The sequence below is a fragment of the Fragaria vesca genome, linkage group LG1 (assembly GCF_000184155.1).
Source record: "Fragaria vesca subsp. vesca linkage group LG1, FraVesHawaii_1.0, whole genome shotgun sequence".
Taxonomy (NCBI): domain Eukaryota; kingdom Viridiplantae; phylum Streptophyta; class Magnoliopsida; order Rosales; family Rosaceae; genus Fragaria; species Fragaria vesca.
This window is the reverse complement of record NC_020491.1, coordinates 13,681,346-13,702,140: the sequence shown is the minus strand read 5'-3', so window position 1 is coordinate 13,702,140 and position 20,795 is coordinate 13,681,346. Positions and strand designations below refer to the sequence as shown.

The window sequence follows — 20,795 nt, the reverse complement described above, 5'->3', positions numbered from 1 at the left end:
TATTCCACACTTAAAACCCCTAAAAAATCTCCTAACCGGCGACGGCGCCGCCGGCAGCCGGCGGCCCGGAAGGCCCAAATTCCGGCGACCTCCAAAACCTATGAAATTTTGACAGAATAATCCTCTCATCATGCTCTACAACTTTCATGACCAACACATCACCCAATTCCAAGCCTAACTAGGCTAATCGAACGAAAACAACTTAAAAGCCCTAGAAATTTCAACTCCACATTTCTCCTTACCTAGCTCAACAGGGAGGGAGCTGCTTGGAGGGGTTGCTGCACGGGAGGAGGGCTACAAAACCGTACCAAGCTTGTCCGGATTGGTGGCCGGAGGAGGGAGTTCCGGCGACCGGAAGTTCGGGGCAGCCTATCCTTTCGGGCGGCACCGCTCTCTCACGGCGGCGCTAGGGGGGCTGCTACCGGCCTAGAATGGAAGCTGGGTTGGAGGCCGTTCGATTGGGACCGGTGCGGCGGTCTGGGGCGGTCGGACGGCGGCGGTCTGGCGGTCGGAAATCCGGCAGCGGGAGGGCTCGGGTGCGGGAGTGGGTGAGGAGAGAAAATCGGGAGGAAAAGAGAATGGGTTTGGGCCTCACACCCCAAACCGGCGGTCCATCACCTATATACTATCCAATTCTAAAATAAAACACCCCGAAAAAAATAATACCCGAATAAAAATTACCTTTTACTAGCTAAAATTACTATTTTTACCGTCGTCGTATTTTCCTCATACGAATAATCCTCCGCACATAATCGTCCCCGAAACCCCTCTAGGGACCAATTAACTATTAATTCAATGATCAAGACGGTAAAATTCTTATTATAATCACGCTAGTAAATAAGGTAAAAATATAAAGGTCGGGATGTGACAGTTTTTGTCATCAAGTTTATGGTTTCAAAAGTCCCTAGAGATATTTTGAGGGACAATTATTTCAGAAGAACTATTCGTAAGAGAAAAATTTGACGACGGTAAAAATGGTAAATTTTAGCCAGTAAGAGGTAATTTTTTATTTGGGGTATTATTTTGGGGTGTTAATTTTTGGGAGTTGGGGTTTTGTTTAAGGTGTTGGACCGGGTTAGAGGAGAGGCCCATTTTTTCTTCCTTCTTTTTTTTTGCTCCTCTTTCTCTTCTCTCTCCCTCTCCTCCCCCCCCCCGACTTCCGACCATCGCCTACCGCCGCTCTAGCCCAATTCGGAACCCCACCACCTCTTCTCTCTTCGGTAGGGCCGTTAGAGAGGAGAAAACCACCGGAAACGTCGACTGCTTCTTCGTCGGAGCTCTCACCTCCGGCCACCATAGCTCGTGATTTTTAACTCATCTTGTAGCTCTCATCAAGGTTAGTGATCCCTCAAAAGGAATCGACTTATTTCGGTCTTGATAAAAAGAGATGTTTAATTGAAGTTCTAGGGATTTATGGATGTTTTCGTTCGATTGACCTAGTTAGGCTTGGAATTAGGTGTTGTGCTAGTTAAGGAAGTTGTAGAGTGAGTTGAGAGAAAGATGCTATCAAAATTTCATAGGCATTGGAGGTCGCCGGAGTCGGCCTCTGGCCGTCGCTGTTTGGGAGATTTTTATGGTTTTAAATGTGGAATATTAAGGGGAGTTTATTGATGTGAATTATGGAATTTTTGGATGAGTTTTGGATAGGTTTGTGAATTTCTGAAGTTTGGTATTTTTGACGGTTAATTAATGTGGAATCCGGCCGTAGGTTTTAAGTCGTTATTCTAGGGGAGGTTGTATTTACGGCTGCCGATTATGGTATTAAAGTTTGGATTGTTTCGATTTAGGAATATCGAAGTTAGGCGAGAATGAGCGTTGTTACGGCTCATGTTTATTTTGCCTATTTTGTATAAGTATTTGGATTTTTAGTTGGGAAATTAATTTTACATTTGGAAACAGGACGTGAGGAGGCTCAAACAGAAGAGACCACGGATCGACGTCAGGTTTAGGCCTAAAGTTGTGAGTGGACTTTTGTTTTAAATAATATGCATGCTATGGTCATGGTTGAACATTTAAATTGTTGGAGTTTTGACGTCATTTAATTTTTGACGCTTTTATTTCTCTTGGAGAGTTACCGAAAAATGAGATTTTTCGATGAGTATAAATATGTATATTGAGAAGAGTATGTATATAAAGGCTAGCTAGTCATATGTGTCTGTCCACCTTAATGGCGTAGCATATAGCCGCATTATGGTTTGACGTGAGTGTTTGGACGTGAGCGTAGTAGCCCTATATGAGTGTTTAATTCATATAGGGGGTATGGACACATATTTATACACCCGTCTGTCCACCTTAATGGCGTAAAGTAGCACCGCATTAAGGCGTGACGTGAGCGTTGGACGCGAGCGTAGTAGCCTTATATAGACCCATAAATTTATATAGGGAGTATGAACGTGTGTAAATACATACATGTATTTTAGCGCCTGAGAGGCTCGATATTTTATGAGATTAAAGTTTTATCGCTTGCAGCATTGCAGCATGCATTCAATTTTTCCTTGGAAATTGATTTGGGAAAACATAGATATTTTATTTATTAATTTGTTTTTGTCCACTCACTCTAACGGTTTCAAATGTTTGCCCCTGGGCTCTTCATTTTAAAAATGCCCAGTTTGCAGATTAGCATAGTTAAGGTCGGACGTACATGGAGAAGAGACATAGTCAATAGTATAGCTTCCACTCATTTCTAAATTTCTAGTTCATTTCCTCTCAATTAGAATTGCTCTGAACTGTGATTGTTGGTTGTGGGATTATTCTTATTAAAGTTCGTAAATAAGTGGGAGATGTTGTGATTTGGGGAAACATGAAAGCTCCAGGAGTTTAAGGTTGGATTTGGTTTATCAGAAGTGTATGCAGGTTTTATTAGGAAGAGTTGTCCATTTTCAAGGGAGGTTATGTCGAATTTTCGGTAAACTTTCCATAGAGGTGGTCCCCGCAGGATTTAGGGTTATGCCGAATTTACTTCGGATTTCAGGGTGAAATTCGAGATGGATCTTGACAACATGAGGACGTGGGATATTGATCAGATATCGAACCTTGCTTCGTTGCAAAAATGCAAACGTAGTAAATTAGCCTAAAAGGAAAGAAGCGATCCAGGCTAAGTTGAAAGAAAAGTATTTGGGTTGGTGATGCCTACACCACCAAGTGTAAAGCTTATCAGTTTAATAAGTCCTTGTAAGAAGGCATAATTATTGACTCGCCTCATGGCGCAAGACTTGTCATGTTACCCTGGAATCGACTACGATGAGACATATTCTCTCATAATGGATGTTATTGCACTCCACTACTTTGTCAGTTTGGTAGTTTCTGAAAAATTTGACTTGCAGCTAAGAATGTGGTCACAACATACCTCTATGGGGATCTTAGTTAAGAGATATACATGAAGGTCTAAGATGGACTTCATTTACCCAAATCAAGTGGCTCTAGACCACGGAGCACGTTTACAATAAGGTTGAAACGTTCCCTAAGTGACAACTTGATTGGGAAGGGATGATGAATTATGCCCATGCGTGTTTATTAAAAAGGACAAGTTCCGTATTTTCATTATTGCGGTTTACGTCGATGACATGAATTTTAATGGACTCTTGATGAACTAAGAGATACCGCTATGGATTTGAAATCCGAAAATTTTGAGATAAATGATCTTGGGAATATATGGTTTTGTCTCGAACTAGAATTCGAGCACCATAATGATGGTATTGTCCATTAATCGGCTTACATTATTAAATATTAAGACACTCTAATGATGATAAAGTGGGCCTATAAGTATTCCCATGATCGTTCGTAGTCTTGACCCTTAAAGGGATACGTTTCGTCCATGGGATGATGGCGAACACGTTTTAGAGGCTGAATGCCTAGTATAAGTACAATAAGCGCATTATTGTACTGAGAAAAATATACAAGACTCGACATCTCATCCATAATGTGAACTTGCTAGTTAGATTTAGCTATGCGCCCACGCATTGCCTATGGATTGGCATAAAAATAATCTTCGGATACTCATGATATTTTTGGACTTATTATACCCTACAAATAGAAGAGAGTATATGGCATGATGATTTGCATCACATAGCCATTGCCGCAAGCCATGCGTGAAGAAAAACGCATTAAAGGCAAAATCAGAAAAATCTATTTTTACAGTTCAGTCTACTTCGACAGATCTTTGTGATCAGCTCAGGACGAATATGATTATGAATAATATATGGTTGGAAAACCACGGATGTGTAGTTTCTAGAACTTTTTACAGTTCATCCATATCTATTTTGAGCAGGAAGTTATGACTGATTTAGTACACGAAGGTCATGCCACGCGTGAATCTGATTTTAGATGCAAACTCTTGTTTTGAGTTTGTTTTGGCCACGATCCTCAACAAGGAGAGAGAGATGGTAGCAGTCAATGCTTCTAGGGATGGGATGCGGGAATGTAGTAGGGTTGTTGTTGTAGTGCGCTGATCTGTACTTCTAATCAAACGAAAGTAGGGCTCCGGTGCGACCTCGTGGACGAGGATTTACAATATGTAGCTTCTCCGCCACCAATATCGATAGTCGCGGTTTGTAGTGAGCAGAGCAACCAAAGGAATGGAAAATGAGAACAAGAAGCTCCAGAAGCTTGATAAGTAAAGGTGCAAAGGCTCCACGGAACCTGGAAAGTAAAGGCAAAGACTCCGGAGAGCCTAAAAAATAAAAGGGTGCTAAGGCAAGATGCTTTAGCTTCGAGTTTCTACTAGGTCGAGAATTTGTAGTTGTGTTTGTAAATTGTAGAGTGTGTAGAGAGAGATAAACCATATCCTCGAACTCCTTTATATAGACTTATTTTAGGGTCACAGGTATTGGCCCAAAGCATGCATGTCAAAGACTTGTAGAAGTCTTTAACGTTAAGATATTGTAGGCAACATGATTGTTGCCTCTTGATATGATCATATTCTAGACTGTAGGATAGCCCGCGAATACTTGGTGAAGACTTGGAAACCTTCTGGACGTGTAATCTAGATGTGCACGTACCTATACTCATGCAATTAAGGAATAACATTCAAATGCAAACTCCTTAACATGCACGGAGAAATTAGGGATTAGTGTTGGCTCCCTTCTTCAATTAAACATTAAATCAGCTCGCGCCCCTTTGGTCTCTTTTTCTTAGGCGAACTCATCTCGCATGTATATAGACTCCGCCATGCACACACCGGACCTCATGTATCCATGTTGCACATATGATCATTCCTTATTAAACAACAATTAAGGATAAGTATTTGCTTCTGTCCTGCTCTACCACATCTAAATGCTAACATATCCTTATCCCTTTCAAATGCAACTACTTTCTCGCACGCATCCATATGTCTTCTATGCAAAGTCCACGTCCAAGACTCCCTCTCTTATGCAAAGTCATCCACTTCAAATGCAAGAAGATCTCCTCGCATACAAACTTTTTCCAGTTCGCATGGATTCTTCACTCCATGTGTGTGAAGGCTTCTGCACAGCTCGCATGCTAGTTTCTTCGCATGCAAACTCCTAGACTCACGCGAGCTTTACCGACTAGCTCGCATACTTCTGTTGGTGGGCCATCACTAGTAAACCTAATATTTCGGGCTCGCCGGTGTGGACCATGAATTTAATTAATATTCATATAGATAATTACTGTCTAGTAAAATATTAATTTTAATTTTGGGTGTAAACAGAGTTCTTGGGCAGCCTTCTACTCATTCCACCAAATATTTGTGATGTTTTGGTAGGATTTGCTGATATCGGGTATCTTTATGACCCATATTATTGTTGTTTCCGGATGAGTTATGTGTTGAGAAACACCGTGATATCTTGGTGAACAAAATAGACTTTTTTCACTACATCTTTGAATGATGTCTAGATGATTGCTCTACACGAAATTGTTCGTGAGTGTATATGGTTGAAGCCTATAATTACACATATTCTAAGAGCAAATGGTTTAAAGTTTCCAACAGATAAACCTACATATTTTTATGAGGTTAATGATACTTGCATTCGATATATGAAGTAATGTTTTACCAAAAGTGACAACACCAAGTATATATCATGTACGTGATCAGCAAAAAATAAGTTTTCCTCATGCTCAAAGTGAAACAAGTTAGATATGAGGATAATATGACATATCTTTTTACTAGATCATTGCCTAAGGTCACATTTGAAACACATGTCTAAAGCATTGATATGCTTAATTTATCTAAAGCTCCCATGATTGTAAGAATCAAGGGGAGGTGCAGACATCAAGGGGAGTCTGACACATACATGTTAATTTCAAATGTGAATTGTACTCTTTTTGTTCCTTCGACCAAGGTTATTTTTGCCCATGTGGTTTTATTGTTACTTGACAAAGTTTTGAATGAGGCAACATGGAATGCATCTGAATGTATCATATTACTTTGACACAACACAATAGGAAGTGTTTAAGGAAATATGATTTAGTGTGTGTGTCTTAGTCAAAGTAGAATCAGAATAGGATTCGATATCAATGTTGTAATACGAATATATGTATTTTCCTTATGTATTGTATCCTCTATATATAGAGGTTTATTCTATGAATAAAATACAACGATATTCTCCCCAGATTCTCTCTCTCAATTTATTTCTCCCACAGCACCTTTTTTTTTTTTTTTTACCCTTTAAATACTAAATTTTCTTACTAAGTAAATGACTGATGAGTACTTTACAAATAAAAAACAAAAAAAAAAAAAANAAAAAATGATGATGAGTACGTTTGGGTAGAACAAGTATAAGTAAATTGTGGGATAAGTAGATACGAAGTAGGGTCAACGAAACCCAAACGGTAGGGTATTAGAATAAATAGCTCATCGAACCCGAGGAGGGGTATTTCGGAACCCTTGAATAAATTATTACTAAACTTTAAAACCCCCGTTTACAATTCCTTTAGGCCGTAAGGTTCGGGAACCGTCCCGGTAATTTCCGGTTAAAGGTAAGTTTTGGGGGACCAAGCATATGATTAACTTAGCTACNTCATTACGATACTGATATATATATATATATATATATATATATATATATATATATATATTTAAGAGATTATCTCAACTTAATTATGGAGATATGTGCTGTTCTATGAAGAGCAAGTTGATAATGAAGCTAGCCTGAATCGATCTCCGTACATGTAGAAGCATTTTCCTTTATATACTGTACGTGCTGTCTGACTATATTTGTTATGCATGTTTGATAATTGCGGCTTCCATCAATTGAAAGAAGTTATTCCGATCTCTACAAAAAAAAAGATTACAAAACAGAAGAATAAAAAAAAGAAAGATCGAAGAGCAAATTTAAGCATAGAGGCATGAGGTCTTGCTAGTTAAAATGATGATTGATAAGCATCACATTGCAGAACGAAGATCGATCTTGTCACCTTCCTCCATTAATGAAGCAAACAAGAACACAATTGAGAAAATTAAAAACAGATATATCATCACCACCTTTCCCAAGTATCATCTCCTTCATTTCAATGTGGTATCACAATCTTGCTCAAGGATCTTTGTACTCGACCCAAATTTGTCCACCTTGAATTTGCATTCGACTTCCGCTTTCTTATCCCAACTCTTAAAGAATCCATACTTGATATGTAGAGGAAGGTCACTCATTTTCAGATTTAGGGACAACGGTGACGTCTTGTTCGAACTAGTATCTCCTATGCTATCCTGGACGTCGTCAGGCAACGCTGTAATTGCTCCGCTTAGAACAAGTTTTACGTCGTCCGACTGATCACCATCTAGTTCATTAGATGGATATTTCCCCTTAGCAATGCCCTTTTCCCCGTTTGAAAGAGAAGTTTCATCACTTTCAAAACGTATGCTCATCTTATCATTAGGGTTCACAGCTCTCAAGAAGATCTCATATCCTACATCTGAATCGTTGCTGGATGGTTTCTTCACGTTCATCTGCGTTATAGAGAATGTAGGCGTTTTAGGGCTCAAAACGAAGTACCATGTCACCACGGTTATGCCGGCTATGAAGAACAGGACAAGGAAAATGACAAGGAACGCCAAACACCAAGTCTTGCATGACGTTTTCTTCTTGGTCACCGGCCGGTGCTTCTCGACGAGTATGGCATTTTCAGGGGGCGGCACACGGTAGATTTGGTCTTTAGGGAAATGGATTACATAGGTATCGTTGGGGGTCGGGCCATATGGTACTAGTTGTGTCTCTGACGCGGGAGCTGGGTCGTCGTTGATGTCGTCGGCGCCGGTTGCAGGTGGGCCGCGCTCCTCCATTGTAGCTGGGTCGTCATTGAGGTCGTCGGCGCCGGTTGCAGGTGGGCCCCGCTCCTCCATTGTAAAAGGGGGAGCGGTTCACAAATGGAGAGGGTGGATGATGAAGGAGATAATAAGAGTGAGAAACTATGTGAAATCTGAATGGCAAAAAAATGAGAAGAGGTGGCATGCAAGTAGTTTGATTGGGTAAAAATTGAGGGGTGAAGGGGAGGCTGGGAGGTTACAACTTACAAACTAAGAAAAGAAAGGAGAGAGTTGTTTTTGTGAGTTGTGAAAGATCGAGTACAGCTCCATTGGGCACAAAGTGTTCATCAAATCACATCCTAATTTAGGGTGTTTTACTTGGTCAAATTGCAGAGTACTTCACAATTACACCCTTGCATATGTTGTACCTACCAACAATTTTCATATTCAAACATTTTTTTAAACAAAACGAAAGTTTCATTGATAATTTAAGGCCAGAATTATGATTTACATTAACCTCAAAGGTTATATCGTCCCATTACATTAGACAATAAGCTCACTTATGAGTAAGCATAGTAAAGTATGAAAAACTAGACACAAAAAGATACTAAGTAAGCATATATATTGCTAGAGCCAAGGCGCTCAATTGCGACACTCCTAGCAACATACAACCATATGGATGTAGCGAATCTTCCAATCTATACCTGCTCACGCACCAACATAGAAGCAACACTACATTTTCTTGTTGCCCTTCGGATCCAAGCTTAGAGGATTGCCACATAAGTGCACACTCAACATTTGATCACTGGTAATCTTGGATTTCTATGAAGATGTCGAATCAAACCAGATCATAGTTTGTTGGATAACGCCGCATGGATCCCAAATACAATACCCAAAAACAAAATAGAGCTCATCAGATTTGACTACAACTGAGCGCAAGTCCATAAGGTCCCATTTGTTTTTGACCCCCAAAATTCATTGGGATGCAGATTCCAATTTACTTTGGGCTAGCCAACCAACTCCGGAACAAAAGCTTTGCCGGCCACTTCCATCAACAGCCTCTAGTAGTTTGGTTGTGTCGTTGTAATTCCAGATCGGATGCTACCCTTCCACAGCTTCCACACTTCCATCAACAACCTCTAGTAGTTTGGTTGTGTCGTTACAATTCCAGATCAGATGCTACCCTTCCACAGCTTCCACACTTCCAACCATACCGTCTCAAGCGTTTCCACCATACCTCTGACCTTGACGTCGACCAAGCACTGCATCCTCATTGCACTGCTCTCTGTCGTTATCCAAGTCGGAATATATGAATACCCACAATCCCAAAATCTCCTAGTAATCTCACCTAGCCAACATGGATCCTCTTTGTGCCAAGCCCGACTCGGACGAATCCAAATCAGATCGTGCATCACCGAAGCTTTAGGTTTCCCCAAATCTGGCCATTGATCTATAGCCTTTGTTTTCATACAGCCCAAGCTAGACTGCAAGAACTCCATACAATTGATTGCCATAATTCGCTCCCACAAGCAAGCTGCCACTGTCATACTGATGCGAGTAGACGAGGTTCGATTTTGGAAGGCTGCCATGTTCTGGATCAGAAGCAAACAATCTAGAATGATTTTGTTGCAGGCAAAACTATGATTGTCCCAAATTGATTATATTTTCAAGTATTTTTTCCTTTGGTACGTCAATGGAAGCAATTAATGTATATAATGGATGGTTCAAAAGACATAATTTTTTATTTTTTTTATTTTTTAGAAAGGCAAACACTTTACAAAATAGAATCGAACGTTACAAACCATGAGGGTTACGAATGGTGGAAATTAATTCCTCACTCATCTCCCTATCTAAACACAAACATTATAGTCGATAAGAACTGATAGAGTTCAACTATATATGACCTAACATATTCTAAAATTCTCGATACATTATTACAGCTAACCTTAAGAAGAAACAACATCCTCAAGCACTATATACCAAAACCGCAGGGTTATATATATGCGGAGAAAACCTCCCCATTACAACAACAAGAAATAATGACATTATAATCAATCATCCCTGGAAACGAACTAATAAGATTAATTATATATTGACAAAAAAAACTAAAAATGAAGGAAAAATGAGATTATGTTTGACAGTTTGAGGCTCTGGTTCCTTGAATTTTGATGCTCGACTGTTTTAATTTCGTGGATATGGAACTAGAATATGCTTTGATGCTACAAGAAGCTTCAACAAATCTCTCTCCTCAAAAAATAAAAGCTTCAACAAATCTCTAGAGTTTTGATTCTAAATTTCTAATAATGAAGATGCGACCAACCATATAAATATACAAAGGAAGCCCCTCTCTCTCGTCGCTTAGCTGACCTGCATGTTCAGTCCAAAACGATATTGTCCTACCTCTGATGGAGTGATGGGAGGTCATGATTGCCATTTCCCTTATCAATTGTACATTTGTATTGAAAGGTCTCAAGCCTACGGAAGTAAGTCAGCAAAATTGTGGAGTATATTTTTATCCCTAGAACCTAACACTGTATTATTAAAAAGTTGAACTTATATAACTTTAGAAACTGCGAATTCAAAGCTCATATAACTTTAGTTTAGTAGTATCCACCAATAAAGAGATTCATGTTCAATCAAATTTAGAAATATTAACAATCCAGCTTATGCGTATAAAAATTACCACTACAAAATTATTTCTGAAAATAACTAAAGATTATTGTAACAAAAATATAATACTGATATGGGAATCAGAAATGCACAAAGGGAAAGTGTACGTAATAGGTGTATTATCCTGACAAAAGCTAATTACATATTATACAATACACACCCGACACTGAAGGACGAAGTCCAATACTCCAATGTATGGAAATCATCTTCATCATCAAAAGATGGCAATTGGTGCTCGTTGCTCAATATGGAACGAAGGCCTCTGGACCAACCTGTATCAGACAGAAAATGACCAAATCGTTCCCCAAATCATTATCCACATGTTGACAATAACACATATGATATGATTTTCCACTATAAAAAAGTCTATGTAGCCCCAAACCTAAGAAGCTTCACTCATTGCAACAATGGCGCCCAACACCAACAGTGTCCTCCTCTTCCTCACCCTCTCCCTCTTCCTCTCTCTCGCTTTCTCCGACGTAAGTCTCCGTCACATTTCTTATCATTTCATCTCGTACGTCCTTCATTTCTAGGGTTTAGTCTCTTAACCTCGTTGATACATATATCCTTGTGTTCATTTGCAGGACCCCGATTGCGTTTACACAATTTACGTTAGAACCGGGTCAATCATCAAGGGTGGGACTGATTCCAGCATCAGCGTGAGGCTCTACGACGGCAACGGCTACGGCATCGAGATCAGGAACCTGAAAACATGGGGAGGGTTGATGGGATCCGACTACGACTACTTCGAGAGGGGCAATCTCGATATTTTCAGCGGCCGCGGACCCTGCCTCACCGCCCCTATCTGCGCCCTCAACCTCACCTCCGACGGCTACGGATCCGGCCACGGTTGGTACGTCAACTACCTCGAGGTGACGTCCATGGGGGCTCACATACCTTGCAGCCAGCAGCTGTTCACGATCGAGCAGTGGCTCGCCACCGATACGTCGCCGTACGAGCTCACAGCCATCAGGAACTACTGTAATTCCAACGACGCCGTCGAGGAGAAGATCCGATCCGGTTCCGGTGGTTTGGTTTCATCTGTTTAGTTAGTGTCCGGAAAATGAGGTGTGTGATGACGTTTGTTATGGTAATGATGAGTTAGAGCATAATATCACTGTTGTGCTTGTTATCGGAATCCATGGTTATTCAGTTGAGCGGTTATGTACAAGTGTTTAAGGCTTTGTTTTGCCAAATAAATTATGGGGTTTCTTCTCTTCATTACAGTAGACCATGATGTGTATAAGTAAATAGTGACAAGATGCAGGTTTTTGGCTCTGCTAGGAAATATATAATTGAGGTGATAGGGTGTCGGTCGGATCTGGGAGAGAAAAACTATTCTCTCTATTTGTCTTGGCTGTCTTTATGGACCATAAATGGACAGCATATATATGGCGATAAGATGAGTCATGACAACTATGAATTTTAATTAAATTGTTGGGAAAACTCAAGTGTAAGAACTAAGGAAAAACATATATTGGGAGTGCTAGGTTCAAACCAGCAATGTATATGTGTCAGCCAGACCAAATTTGATGGAAAATTTTGAACTAACACCATGAAAAATGAAACTTCGATTCACTCCAACCCATAGCTGTAGCTAGTATGTACATACCCCTTAAACAATTATCCAATTGAATGACAAAAAAACTCAAGATTTGTTGGAAGTATATATTCACATTGTTTATAAGCAGTATCGATCAAATACATCTTTCCCAAAAAGAATTGCAGAACGACAACTAAACATAAACAAAATGAGTCACGTATTTGTGTTACAGTATGACAACCGCCACTATTCAATTTTTTCTCTGAAAAAAACATCCATTTTCGCCTTTCCAACTCGAACTTCGGTGCTTCCTGCATGAGCTCTAGTTCAGTACAATTTGTGGAAGGGCAGTTTTGCTTCCAGACTGTTGCCTCCTAACTTAGTTGTGCACATTGGCTTGTTTCTATTCTATATGTCTGCATCTGTCTGGCTATGCCTCACCTCGCTGTTTCTTGCGCTGTGTCCGCACCTCGGATAAAGCACGATTTACCTCCTCATCATCTGGTGTTTGCTTAAGCAAAATCTCGTAGTCTTGTATCGAAGCATCCCATTTTTCCAACTACATAGTGCATCACCACAGCAAAAGTAATTTAATCACAAATCACATTAGAAATATGTAGAATAATGAGCAACTAACAGCATAATCGAAGTGCAATTTCAGTAAAGTGAAAAAAAAATAATAATAATAAAAATCGAAGTGCAAGTTGTTTACCTTGGCATGGCAGTCTGCTCTTCTTAGCCTGGCCTTGCTGTAAGAAGGACGCACATTAAGTGCAGCCGTGCAGTCCTCAATTGCTTGGTCAAACTGGCCAAGTTTGGACCGACAGGCCGCGCGGTTGCATAACAACACCGAGTTATAAGGGTCCTGCTCAAGTCCCTCCCCATATGCAACACAAGCCTCTGAGAATCTTGATGTCTTGAAAAGATCATTACCCTTTGATCGCGCTCCTGCAACAGCTCTAGCCTTCCTCATTACCACGAGTGCCTCCTTGTTGTTTGAGTCAAGACGGGATGCTCGTTGAATTGCCTCTAATGCATCGTCGATTCTGCAAAGCATTAGGCATTAGATACCAAATTGAACAATGATTGGACAACACCGGGCGCCTTTCATCTTCTTTTAACAATGCAGAATGAGTAAATAGACTAGCATAAAACACGATATATACCTGCCGGCAGACAAGTCAACCTGAGCCCTTGTTACTAACATACTCGCGTTACTAATAGGACCGAAGTATTTTGTGCAAGCATCCACCTCAAAGTTTGGACCCCTGGATAAAGCCTCATCTGCTTCTTGGTGCTTATGGACCTTCAGCAAGGCCTCGGCTTGCAGAGAAAATATCTTCAAGGAGTAACAACAAAGCAAGGATTCACTTTAGTATAGTGTGAAGTGTATGTGCATACATGTACATAGCTTTAAGTACAGATATCATTTTTAAATCTGATATTATGGACAATTGGCATGAAATTGTAAATAAAGACGATTGAGTTTGAAATTCAGTAGGCAGACCTGTGGTGCTGAATCTGCACCAGCTGCTATAACGTTTTGAGTTGCCTTGATCAAGGTGTTCCAATCTCTTAACCTACGAGCCTCTGTGCACTTGTTCAGATGAGTCTGAAGATTTCTCACTTTAGCCAAGTCCTCTTGATCAGCTTCTGGTCCAGCATGTTTAAAGTGATACGTAGCTTTTTCAGCTTCCCCTAATCTGTATGCACCACATATATAACACATGTATTTTAATAACTAGCCGTAACATATTCCCAAATGAACAAAATATAGAACTGCATGTATGCAGTGTAATTAGTTTGTACCTAATGTATAAGGTTGCAAGGCGACGATGAGCCCTATGATAATGAGGTTCAATCCGAATGGCCTCTCTGCACTCAAAAACTGCGTCAAGAATTTGACCAAGAGCAGTTAACGCAGCACTCTTATTGCTCCTATATGAAGCCTTATTGGGATCAATAGAAATCGCAGCATCGTACAAAGACAAAGCCTCTGCAAAATTTCCGTTCTTGTAATCCTCATTGCCCATAATCTTCAGTGTCTCGGGGTCCATCCTGGTTGATAATGCACGACAGAATGAAGCAGGCTGCGTACTTTGTTTTTTCTTCTCTTCCTTAGGAGCACTACTCTTTCCTACATTTCCATTCATCATCATGGGGGTATCTTCTCTTGCTGTCTTTGGAAGGTAATCCAGCACATTATTTGAGTTCACATTTCCACCACCACCACCTCCTGTTCTCAAGTTACCCAGGTTACCCGTAAGCATAAAGTTGCTGGATGAAGCTCTAACGAATATGCTACTTCCTTGTGATTTCTGGTGATCAGCAATCATGCTTTCAAGCTCACCAGACAACCCACCTGCGTCCTTGGGAACCCTTTTGCCTTGGTTAACATAACCTTGACTCGGAGCCATTTTCGTAGCTCTTTGTTGGCCTTGGCCTGAACCTGAAACCATGGCTCCAGCTTCCTGAGGTGGCTTAGTACATCTACCCTGATTTTGATATGGCTGTATAGGGGGCGCTCTGTTACTATATTGAGATGGTTTTGTGACGGGTTTTGTTGCAGGTTCTGATCCATTTGCTGATGATATCTCAAGAAATGTTGCCTCATCGGAGCTACCATGCCGCCTTCTAGAGTTACCACTTGGTGATTTCACAAATTGAGTACCACTGACGGGAAGAGAGCCAGTGGAAGTTGTTCTTCTTGGCCAAAAACTGCTCTTTCCAAACACAGCATTCAAAATGCCGCAACCTGATTTCTTCTCCGGCGACTCTCCCATTTTTGTAAACTATGTTGCTTCAAGCCCAAGAAAATGGGGATGATTGCTTGAATACCATTAAGATGACCAAGAGAAGAACATCAGGTGCATATGGTAAGACAAAATCGAATTGTTAAGAGTTCCAAAGGATCCCAACAGAAAAATCCAGATTGAACCCAAGATCACATTTTGGAAAGAAAAGGCTAAGAACAATTAAAAACGAACATTTTTGACCCAGGAGATGGTTTTCATGGTCCTCCTGGTTTTGGGGTGGCTATGCTTAATTGTAAGAAACAATGGCCTCCACCTTGATTTCTCTCCGCTTTGTGCAAGAGAGATATGAACTTGGATTATTGCATTGATCAAAATTACAGACTGGAAGGAATTGTTGTGGCAGATTGGCAGGAAAAGAGAATAATAGTTTTCGGGTTTATTTTTTATAAAAAACATAAAATCAAGCGTTAGGGGTGATGAATCTTTTTCTGAGTTTTTGTTTCTGTTTCTGGTTTTGTTTTTCCTTTTTCTCAATATTTTTTCTTTGCATTTCTTTGTGTGGTGCAAATGAGGAAGCACAAGACCCGGTCTTGGGTGAAATGTTGATCTCTAGAATTTTAGAAATAAAAAAGACCGAGACTGACTCACACCTACCCTCTTGTCAATCTGTCATGGCCTTTCTTTTTCTTTTCTTAGAGGAGAGCACGTCTAAATTGGTTTTCAGCATTCCACATATGAAGCCAGCTGCGCATACCTCAACTATTAACAGAGATATGTATACAAACTGTAGTTTCAAGGTTTGAAAAAAGACATGGCTTCATTATAGCTGCCCTAAATGGTTGCCTCGACTCTCAAACAACCTCTCAAAAAGGCAACTCATAAAGTTCAGATTCTTTCCTTCTGTAATTGAATCACAATAGGAAAAGCAGTTTCATATGAAAAATATTGATAGGGAAGCATATCAGATTTATAAATTTAACCAAACCCCGTATAGAAACTGGGATATTGATAAAGAGCTTGAATACCAATTTTTGCACTCAAAGAAAAGAATCAGAGTTAAACTGTGTGAGACTAAGCCTTTGGTGATTTTGTGAAGCATGGGAAGTATCTATTCTGTGTGGTGTTAATGGCTAAAAAGGAAATACTGATGTAGTTGGATACCAGGATAGTTTTATATTTGGCTAAGATACCGACTCATTCTCAGACTTCAGTTAGGTAGTTGAAGGTTAACCTGGAAACCAGCTTTGCAGAAGCTTCCTTTTCAGCAACCACAAAAACCAGTCACTGACTGATAATCTATTTCCCCCCAGCCCCCACCCTGCAAATTACATTATGACAGAGACTTAAAAACCAACATATATACAGAAAACGAAGTTAACAATTTGATGTGAAAGAATTCTCAACTCCCAAGCATTTTTAAATATCATATGGAAACTCAAAAGTCTCATGTATTATTGCCTGATGAATATTTGAACCAATAAACTAAACACATTCTATAAGGTTCCTAAATTACTGCTCAGTCAATAGTGGCATCTGAATTCTGTTATATCTATTGACTGTGTGAAAGGGAGAGCGGGAGAGGGAGACAGGAATGTAAAAAGGAAAAGTAAAGATTTCTATTGCAGTAGGCGAAACCTTTCAGCCCTTGAGTTGAGGTTCTCTTGACTTAAGCTCCTTCAGTATTGCTTCTGACAGTTCCTCTGCATTATACTCTACACCAAAGCATCTCACAACTTCCATGTTTGGACTCATCAAATACCTGCATGTTAATAAATATTAAAAATTAAAAAAATAATATCCAATTACACTTTTGTGACAAAAATGAACAAGAAAAAATGTTTTAGCTAGTGGCTCACATGTTGTGGGAAGACTCAACGAGATAATCATCCCCATCTTCTTCAACCTTTTTGAAGAAAACACGATATTCCTGAGCCATCTGTCTGATAGCTGTTACAGGTCCTGTTAGACCTAGAATCTTTGATTCAAACTCTGCAGTCCATGGAAGGGTGAGGAAGCCAAAAGGAAATATTAGACAAACCAACTGTTTATCAGTCAATAACATAAGAAATACTGAGCAGAGGTGAATAGAACCTTTAAGATAGGCACGCAGATGAGAAGGGGTATCACGTTGTGGATCAATTGTAACAAATACTGGTAGAACCTTGAGATTATGTCTTGATTCTGGTATCCAGTAATAATAATAAGATATCAGTAAACTTGAAATAGTTTTCAAATATGAAATGCTAATCGAAGTACCAAACCTAGTATGTTTATAGCCTTGGCCATAAGCTGGACTTGCTCTGGTCCAACATCAGGAGAGGAAGTATATCCGAAATAGAGTACTGCCCAGTTGCCCTGAAGATTTTTCTCAGTTACGGTACGATTCTCTGTGTCCTGTAAAGTAAATGGACCACCAATTATAGGCCCCTTGATATCATTTACACATGAGCAGTTATCCTGGGATTCCTGGCCTGCAAGAAATGGAAAAGCTGTAAAGATAGGATCACACTTGTTTACACTCAAATCCCAATATCACCAAATTTTTAACTATTTTAAGAAAATCAATTGACCAGTACGACAAATTCAAAATCGGTCGAAGGTTGGTGGAGTGTGTAAAACTTAGCCTCAAGATAATATAAGGTTGTTAAATGCATTTCAGTCATCAATACAAGTTACTTACAATCCCAAAACACTGGCACTCTGGCAGTCCTAACTCTGGGCCTTACTCCAACAAAATTTTCAACCTAGTCATAAATCCTACCATCCATCATGTAACCCACCACATGATTTAGGTCCTACTTCACTTCCAACAAGTCAACCATTCTGTACCTATAGTAACTCATGAAACCCTGTATCTAGTAGAGCACTGCAAGGAATTGAGTACTACACATATTGACTTCGACAAAGCTGGATATGATGAAATAATTAGTCTCCAAATATTAGTTATGCCCCAAGAATGGCATCTAAAGATTTTTCAAGCGGAAACTCTGAAGCAAGAAGATAGCCCAGGTTCCCCCAATATTTCATGCCGGTTGACGCATCATAAGGAAATGACCAGCTTTAATCTCAATAGAACATCACCTAGTGATCCCTCTATCAATGCCAAATATCACACCAACTTCATCAATGTGTTGTATTCTTAAGCTCGACAACAGATTCATACTATAATGATTATGCAGCTGAATAAAATTCTGTGATTTCAGAATCATTCATACTCAAATGATTATTCAATTGCCAAACAATAATGATAATAAAATTCAGATGCATCTCAACAAAATTTACCACATTTATTAACGTATAAAGAGAAACTTCGAAAAAGAAATCATTTAGACAGCAAACAATCTCCATAGGGCAAACGTTTGACTCGCTATGTTATACATCCCACTAGATACAAAAGCCTTTAGCCCAAAAGATAAAAGACCAGCTCTGCGCCATGAAATATTTCACATGACATGTAAATTTTGTCTCCAATTTTATTTTACATCTGTAAACCAAGAAATAAAGCTCCACAATATACATTATAGAAAACTATTGTTAATTAAGTACCCTCCTGAGAAATAAAATACAGACTACCTCCAACAGTTCAGATAAGCAGTCTAATTAGTAATTACATTGCCTTTTAACTACCTTTTAACTAACTCATTGGATAACCAACATTATAAGGATTTGAAATTGGAGCCACTAGAATTTGCTAAAACATTCACAATCATGAAGCTTGCAGATTCTAACTTTAATAACATAAAATCCAGATATGTAATATCTGATACCAAAGACTGAAAGGAGTACCTTTCATTACTACTCTCCTCTCATCATTATAATGAAGAAAAGCTGCCAACCCAGCAAATCCTAGTACAGTAGCAGCTGCTGGCTGCAGAAAAGTGTATTAATAAGACCAACAATCTAGATTCTAGACAGAACGGAACTAAATTGAGAGATCTCAATCCACGAAAACATGATAGTATGAGATAATGGCATAATGCTGATTGTTCATTGTGTGATTTGTGTCTGTACATCTGCACCTCCAAAAGAAGACACAGATAGTAATACTAGGAAAGCACGAAAAGAGGAAGGCCACATACGAGGAAAAAAGAACCCCGAGAGTGAGAAGGTGGTGTATCTATTGGCGTTGAAGTACTGATATCTGTTCTCCTACTAGCACGTTTCGAGGTATTTGCATAGTTTCGAGACTGAATACTCTTGGATGGGGCAGACCTACAGCAGACACAAGGAAATTATAGAAATCCGGATGATAAAAACCATTAAACAAAATTTTAAGCAGCGCCGCAATTAGGGGTTAAGAGCATATACAATGCTTGCCAAAAAGATCATTCTGGAAGCTCTCATCGCTCCACAATTCCGCACATAAGCAAAAGTTAGCCATTTTGGATTTTCATGAACCTCAATTACTAACCCAATATATTTCAAGGACACATAAAAACCGAAAAACCAAGTTTCCCTACTCAAACTTCCATTGATAAATGGTGATACATGCTCTGATACCAGACTTGCAAGAACAGTGCCTAAGAGCACACAACTCCAACCCTCCAATCTACTTTCTTGGGTCTTAACAAACATATATATACCAATAATCAAATCAAGGTAAAACCAAATTCAGAATTGCAATCTAATCTCCAAAACATAAACCCAACAAGGTGAAATTGATATTTCAAGATAAAAATTGAATCTTTAGAGACCCAACATCACAAATGGGTAGTGAAACCAATAAAGACACCAAGATTCCAGACGGGTTGTAGAGTGTTCTTCACCTCCTGAGTAAATTGAAAGCCTCCTTTGAGCGATTTCTCAAGGAAAAGAAACAGAAGCGAGAAATGGGCATCATTCCTTGGGAAAATTGCTTCAGTAGGTAACGAGCTTTGTGAATTGCTCTTCTGAGCCAAAACCCATGTCGGTTTTGTAGGACGCTTAAACCCTCGAGGACCAAAGTAAGAAGGGCTTTGTTTTCTTTTCCCTCCGTACTCTGATGAATGCCTCTTTTGCTTTATTTGTTTTTGGAAATTAGAGACCTCTAGACATTTAACATATTTATTTCATGCATAGAAATTTTAGGGGAAAAAAATTTGACTATTTGAAAGATGAAAGTGGATATGTAATATGTTGATCAAATCTTTGGTCAACTTACAATGTCAATGTTTATGATATGATGGAGGTTTTTAACTCTAGTTACCCTCTAGTTACTCTAGGTTTTTACTCTACATGTGTTTGATCTTTATGTTAAAACTTAGAAGAAAATATCAAGCGGATAAAATTTGATCCAACTATGCAAGAGACCCAAAGCGATGTGCGATCAGTCTGATCCTAGGTAAGTGTATATGACTTGGAGGTTTGGAGCTTAAGAAATTGACAAATCGACCATGGTGATGCTCATGCTGTGCCATTTTGCTCCAAAATATATACGGTCATTTTGCTCTCACACACTTGTAAATCCACATCAACGGTAAACTCCTTCCGCTAAACTGCCGCCATTCATGCATGATGCCTGCTTTACCTTCCATTAATACCTGGATATGTTACAAGTGTGTATTATGTAAAATGTTAACTATATATAAGCCTCTATAGCGTTTAGTCTTGTAGTAATTGCATGTCTTACGTAGTGCAGCAGATGTTC

General features: G+C 39.5%; 4 protein-coding genes across 4 annotated transcripts; 1 reads left to right on the top strand and 3 right to left on the bottom strand.

Annotated features, from left to right (window-relative positions):
• Window positions 1–7,462: 7,462 nt before the first annotated feature.
• Window positions 7,463–8,296, bottom strand: LOC101306764. The gene has a single exon (XM_004289272.1). The coding sequence runs from the start codon at window positions 8,294–8,296 to the stop codon at window positions 7,463–7,465; it is 834 nt and encodes a 277-aa protein (XP_004289320.1).
• Window positions 8,297–11,117: 2,821 nt separating this feature from the next.
• Window positions 11,118–12,090, top strand: LOC101300664 (lipoxygenase homology domain-containing protein 1-like). Its single transcript, XM_004288167.1, has 2 exons — window positions 11,118–11,349; window positions 11,455–12,090. The coding sequence occupies exons 1-2, from the start codon at window positions 11,278–11,280 to the stop codon at window positions 11,917–11,919; spliced, it is 537 nt and encodes a 178-aa protein (XP_004288215.1). The 5' UTR covers window positions 11,118–11,277; the 3' UTR covers window positions 11,920–12,090.
• A 753-nt stretch (window positions 12,091–12,843) lies between these two features.
• Window positions 12,844–15,196, bottom strand: LOC101306471 (inactive TPR repeat-containing thioredoxin TTL3-like). Its single transcript, XM_004289271.1, has 5 exons — window positions 14,223–15,196; window positions 13,921–14,116; window positions 13,580–13,752; window positions 13,126–13,459; window positions 12,844–12,972 (listed from the first exon to the last, which is right to left on the bottom strand). The coding sequence occupies exons 1-5, from the start codon at window positions 15,194–15,196 to the stop codon at window positions 12,844–12,846; spliced, it is 1,806 nt and encodes a 601-aa protein (XP_004289319.1).
• A 726-nt stretch (window positions 15,197–15,922) lies between these two features.
• Window positions 15,923–20,168, bottom strand: LOC101300388 (protein SCO1 homolog 2, mitochondrial-like). Its single transcript, XM_004288166.1, has 8 exons — window positions 19,936–20,168; window positions 19,249–19,381; window positions 18,956–19,037; window positions 17,431–17,640; window positions 17,261–17,350; window positions 17,026–17,158; window positions 16,805–16,928; window positions 15,923–16,487 (listed from the first exon to the last, which is right to left on the bottom strand). Exons 1-7 carry the CDS (start codon window positions 20,007–20,009, stop codon window positions 16,808–16,810), a joined length of 843 nt encoding a protein of 280 aa, XP_004288214.1. The 5' UTR covers window positions 20,010–20,168; the 3' UTR covers window positions 15,923–16,487; window positions 16,805–16,807.
• Between the last annotated feature and the right edge of the window lie 627 nt (window positions 20,169–20,795).

Coding starts and splice junctions, on each gene's coding strand:
- LOC101300388 (XM_004288166.1), bottom strand. CDS start 20,009: ATGATGCCCATTTCTCGCTTCTGTTTCTTTTCCTTGAGAAATCGCTCA. Junction 19,038..19,248: donor CTCGGGGTTCTTTTTTCCTC/GTATGTGGCCTT, acceptor ACTTTTCTGCAG/CCAGCAGCTGCTACTGTACT. Junction 16,929..17,025: donor GTTGAGTCTTCCCACAACAT/GTGAGCCACTAG, acceptor ATTAACATGCAG/GTATTTGATGAGTCCAAACA.
- LOC101306764 (XM_004289272.1), bottom strand. CDS start 8,296: ATGGAGGAGCGGGGCCCACCTGCAACCGGCGCCGACGACCTCAATGAC.
- LOC101306471 (XM_004289271.1), bottom strand. CDS start 15,196: ATGGGAGAGTCGCCGGAGAAGAAATCAGGTTGCGGCATTTTGAATGCT. Junction 14,117..14,222: donor CTTGCAACCTTATACATTAG/GTACAAACTAAT, acceptor TGGTGCATACAG/ATTAGGGGAAGCTGAAAAAG. Junction 12,973..13,125: donor GAGCAGACTGCCATGCCAAG/GTAAACAACTTG, acceptor TGCACTATGTAG/TTGGAAAAATGGGATGCTTC.
- LOC101300664 (XM_004288167.1), top strand. CDS start 11,278: ATGGCGCCCAACACCAACAGTGTCCTCCTCTTCCTCACCCTCTCCCTC. Junction 11,350..11,454: donor TCTCTCTCGCTTTCTCCGAC/GTAAGTCTCCGT, acceptor GTTCATTTGCAG/GACCCCGATTGCGTTTACAC.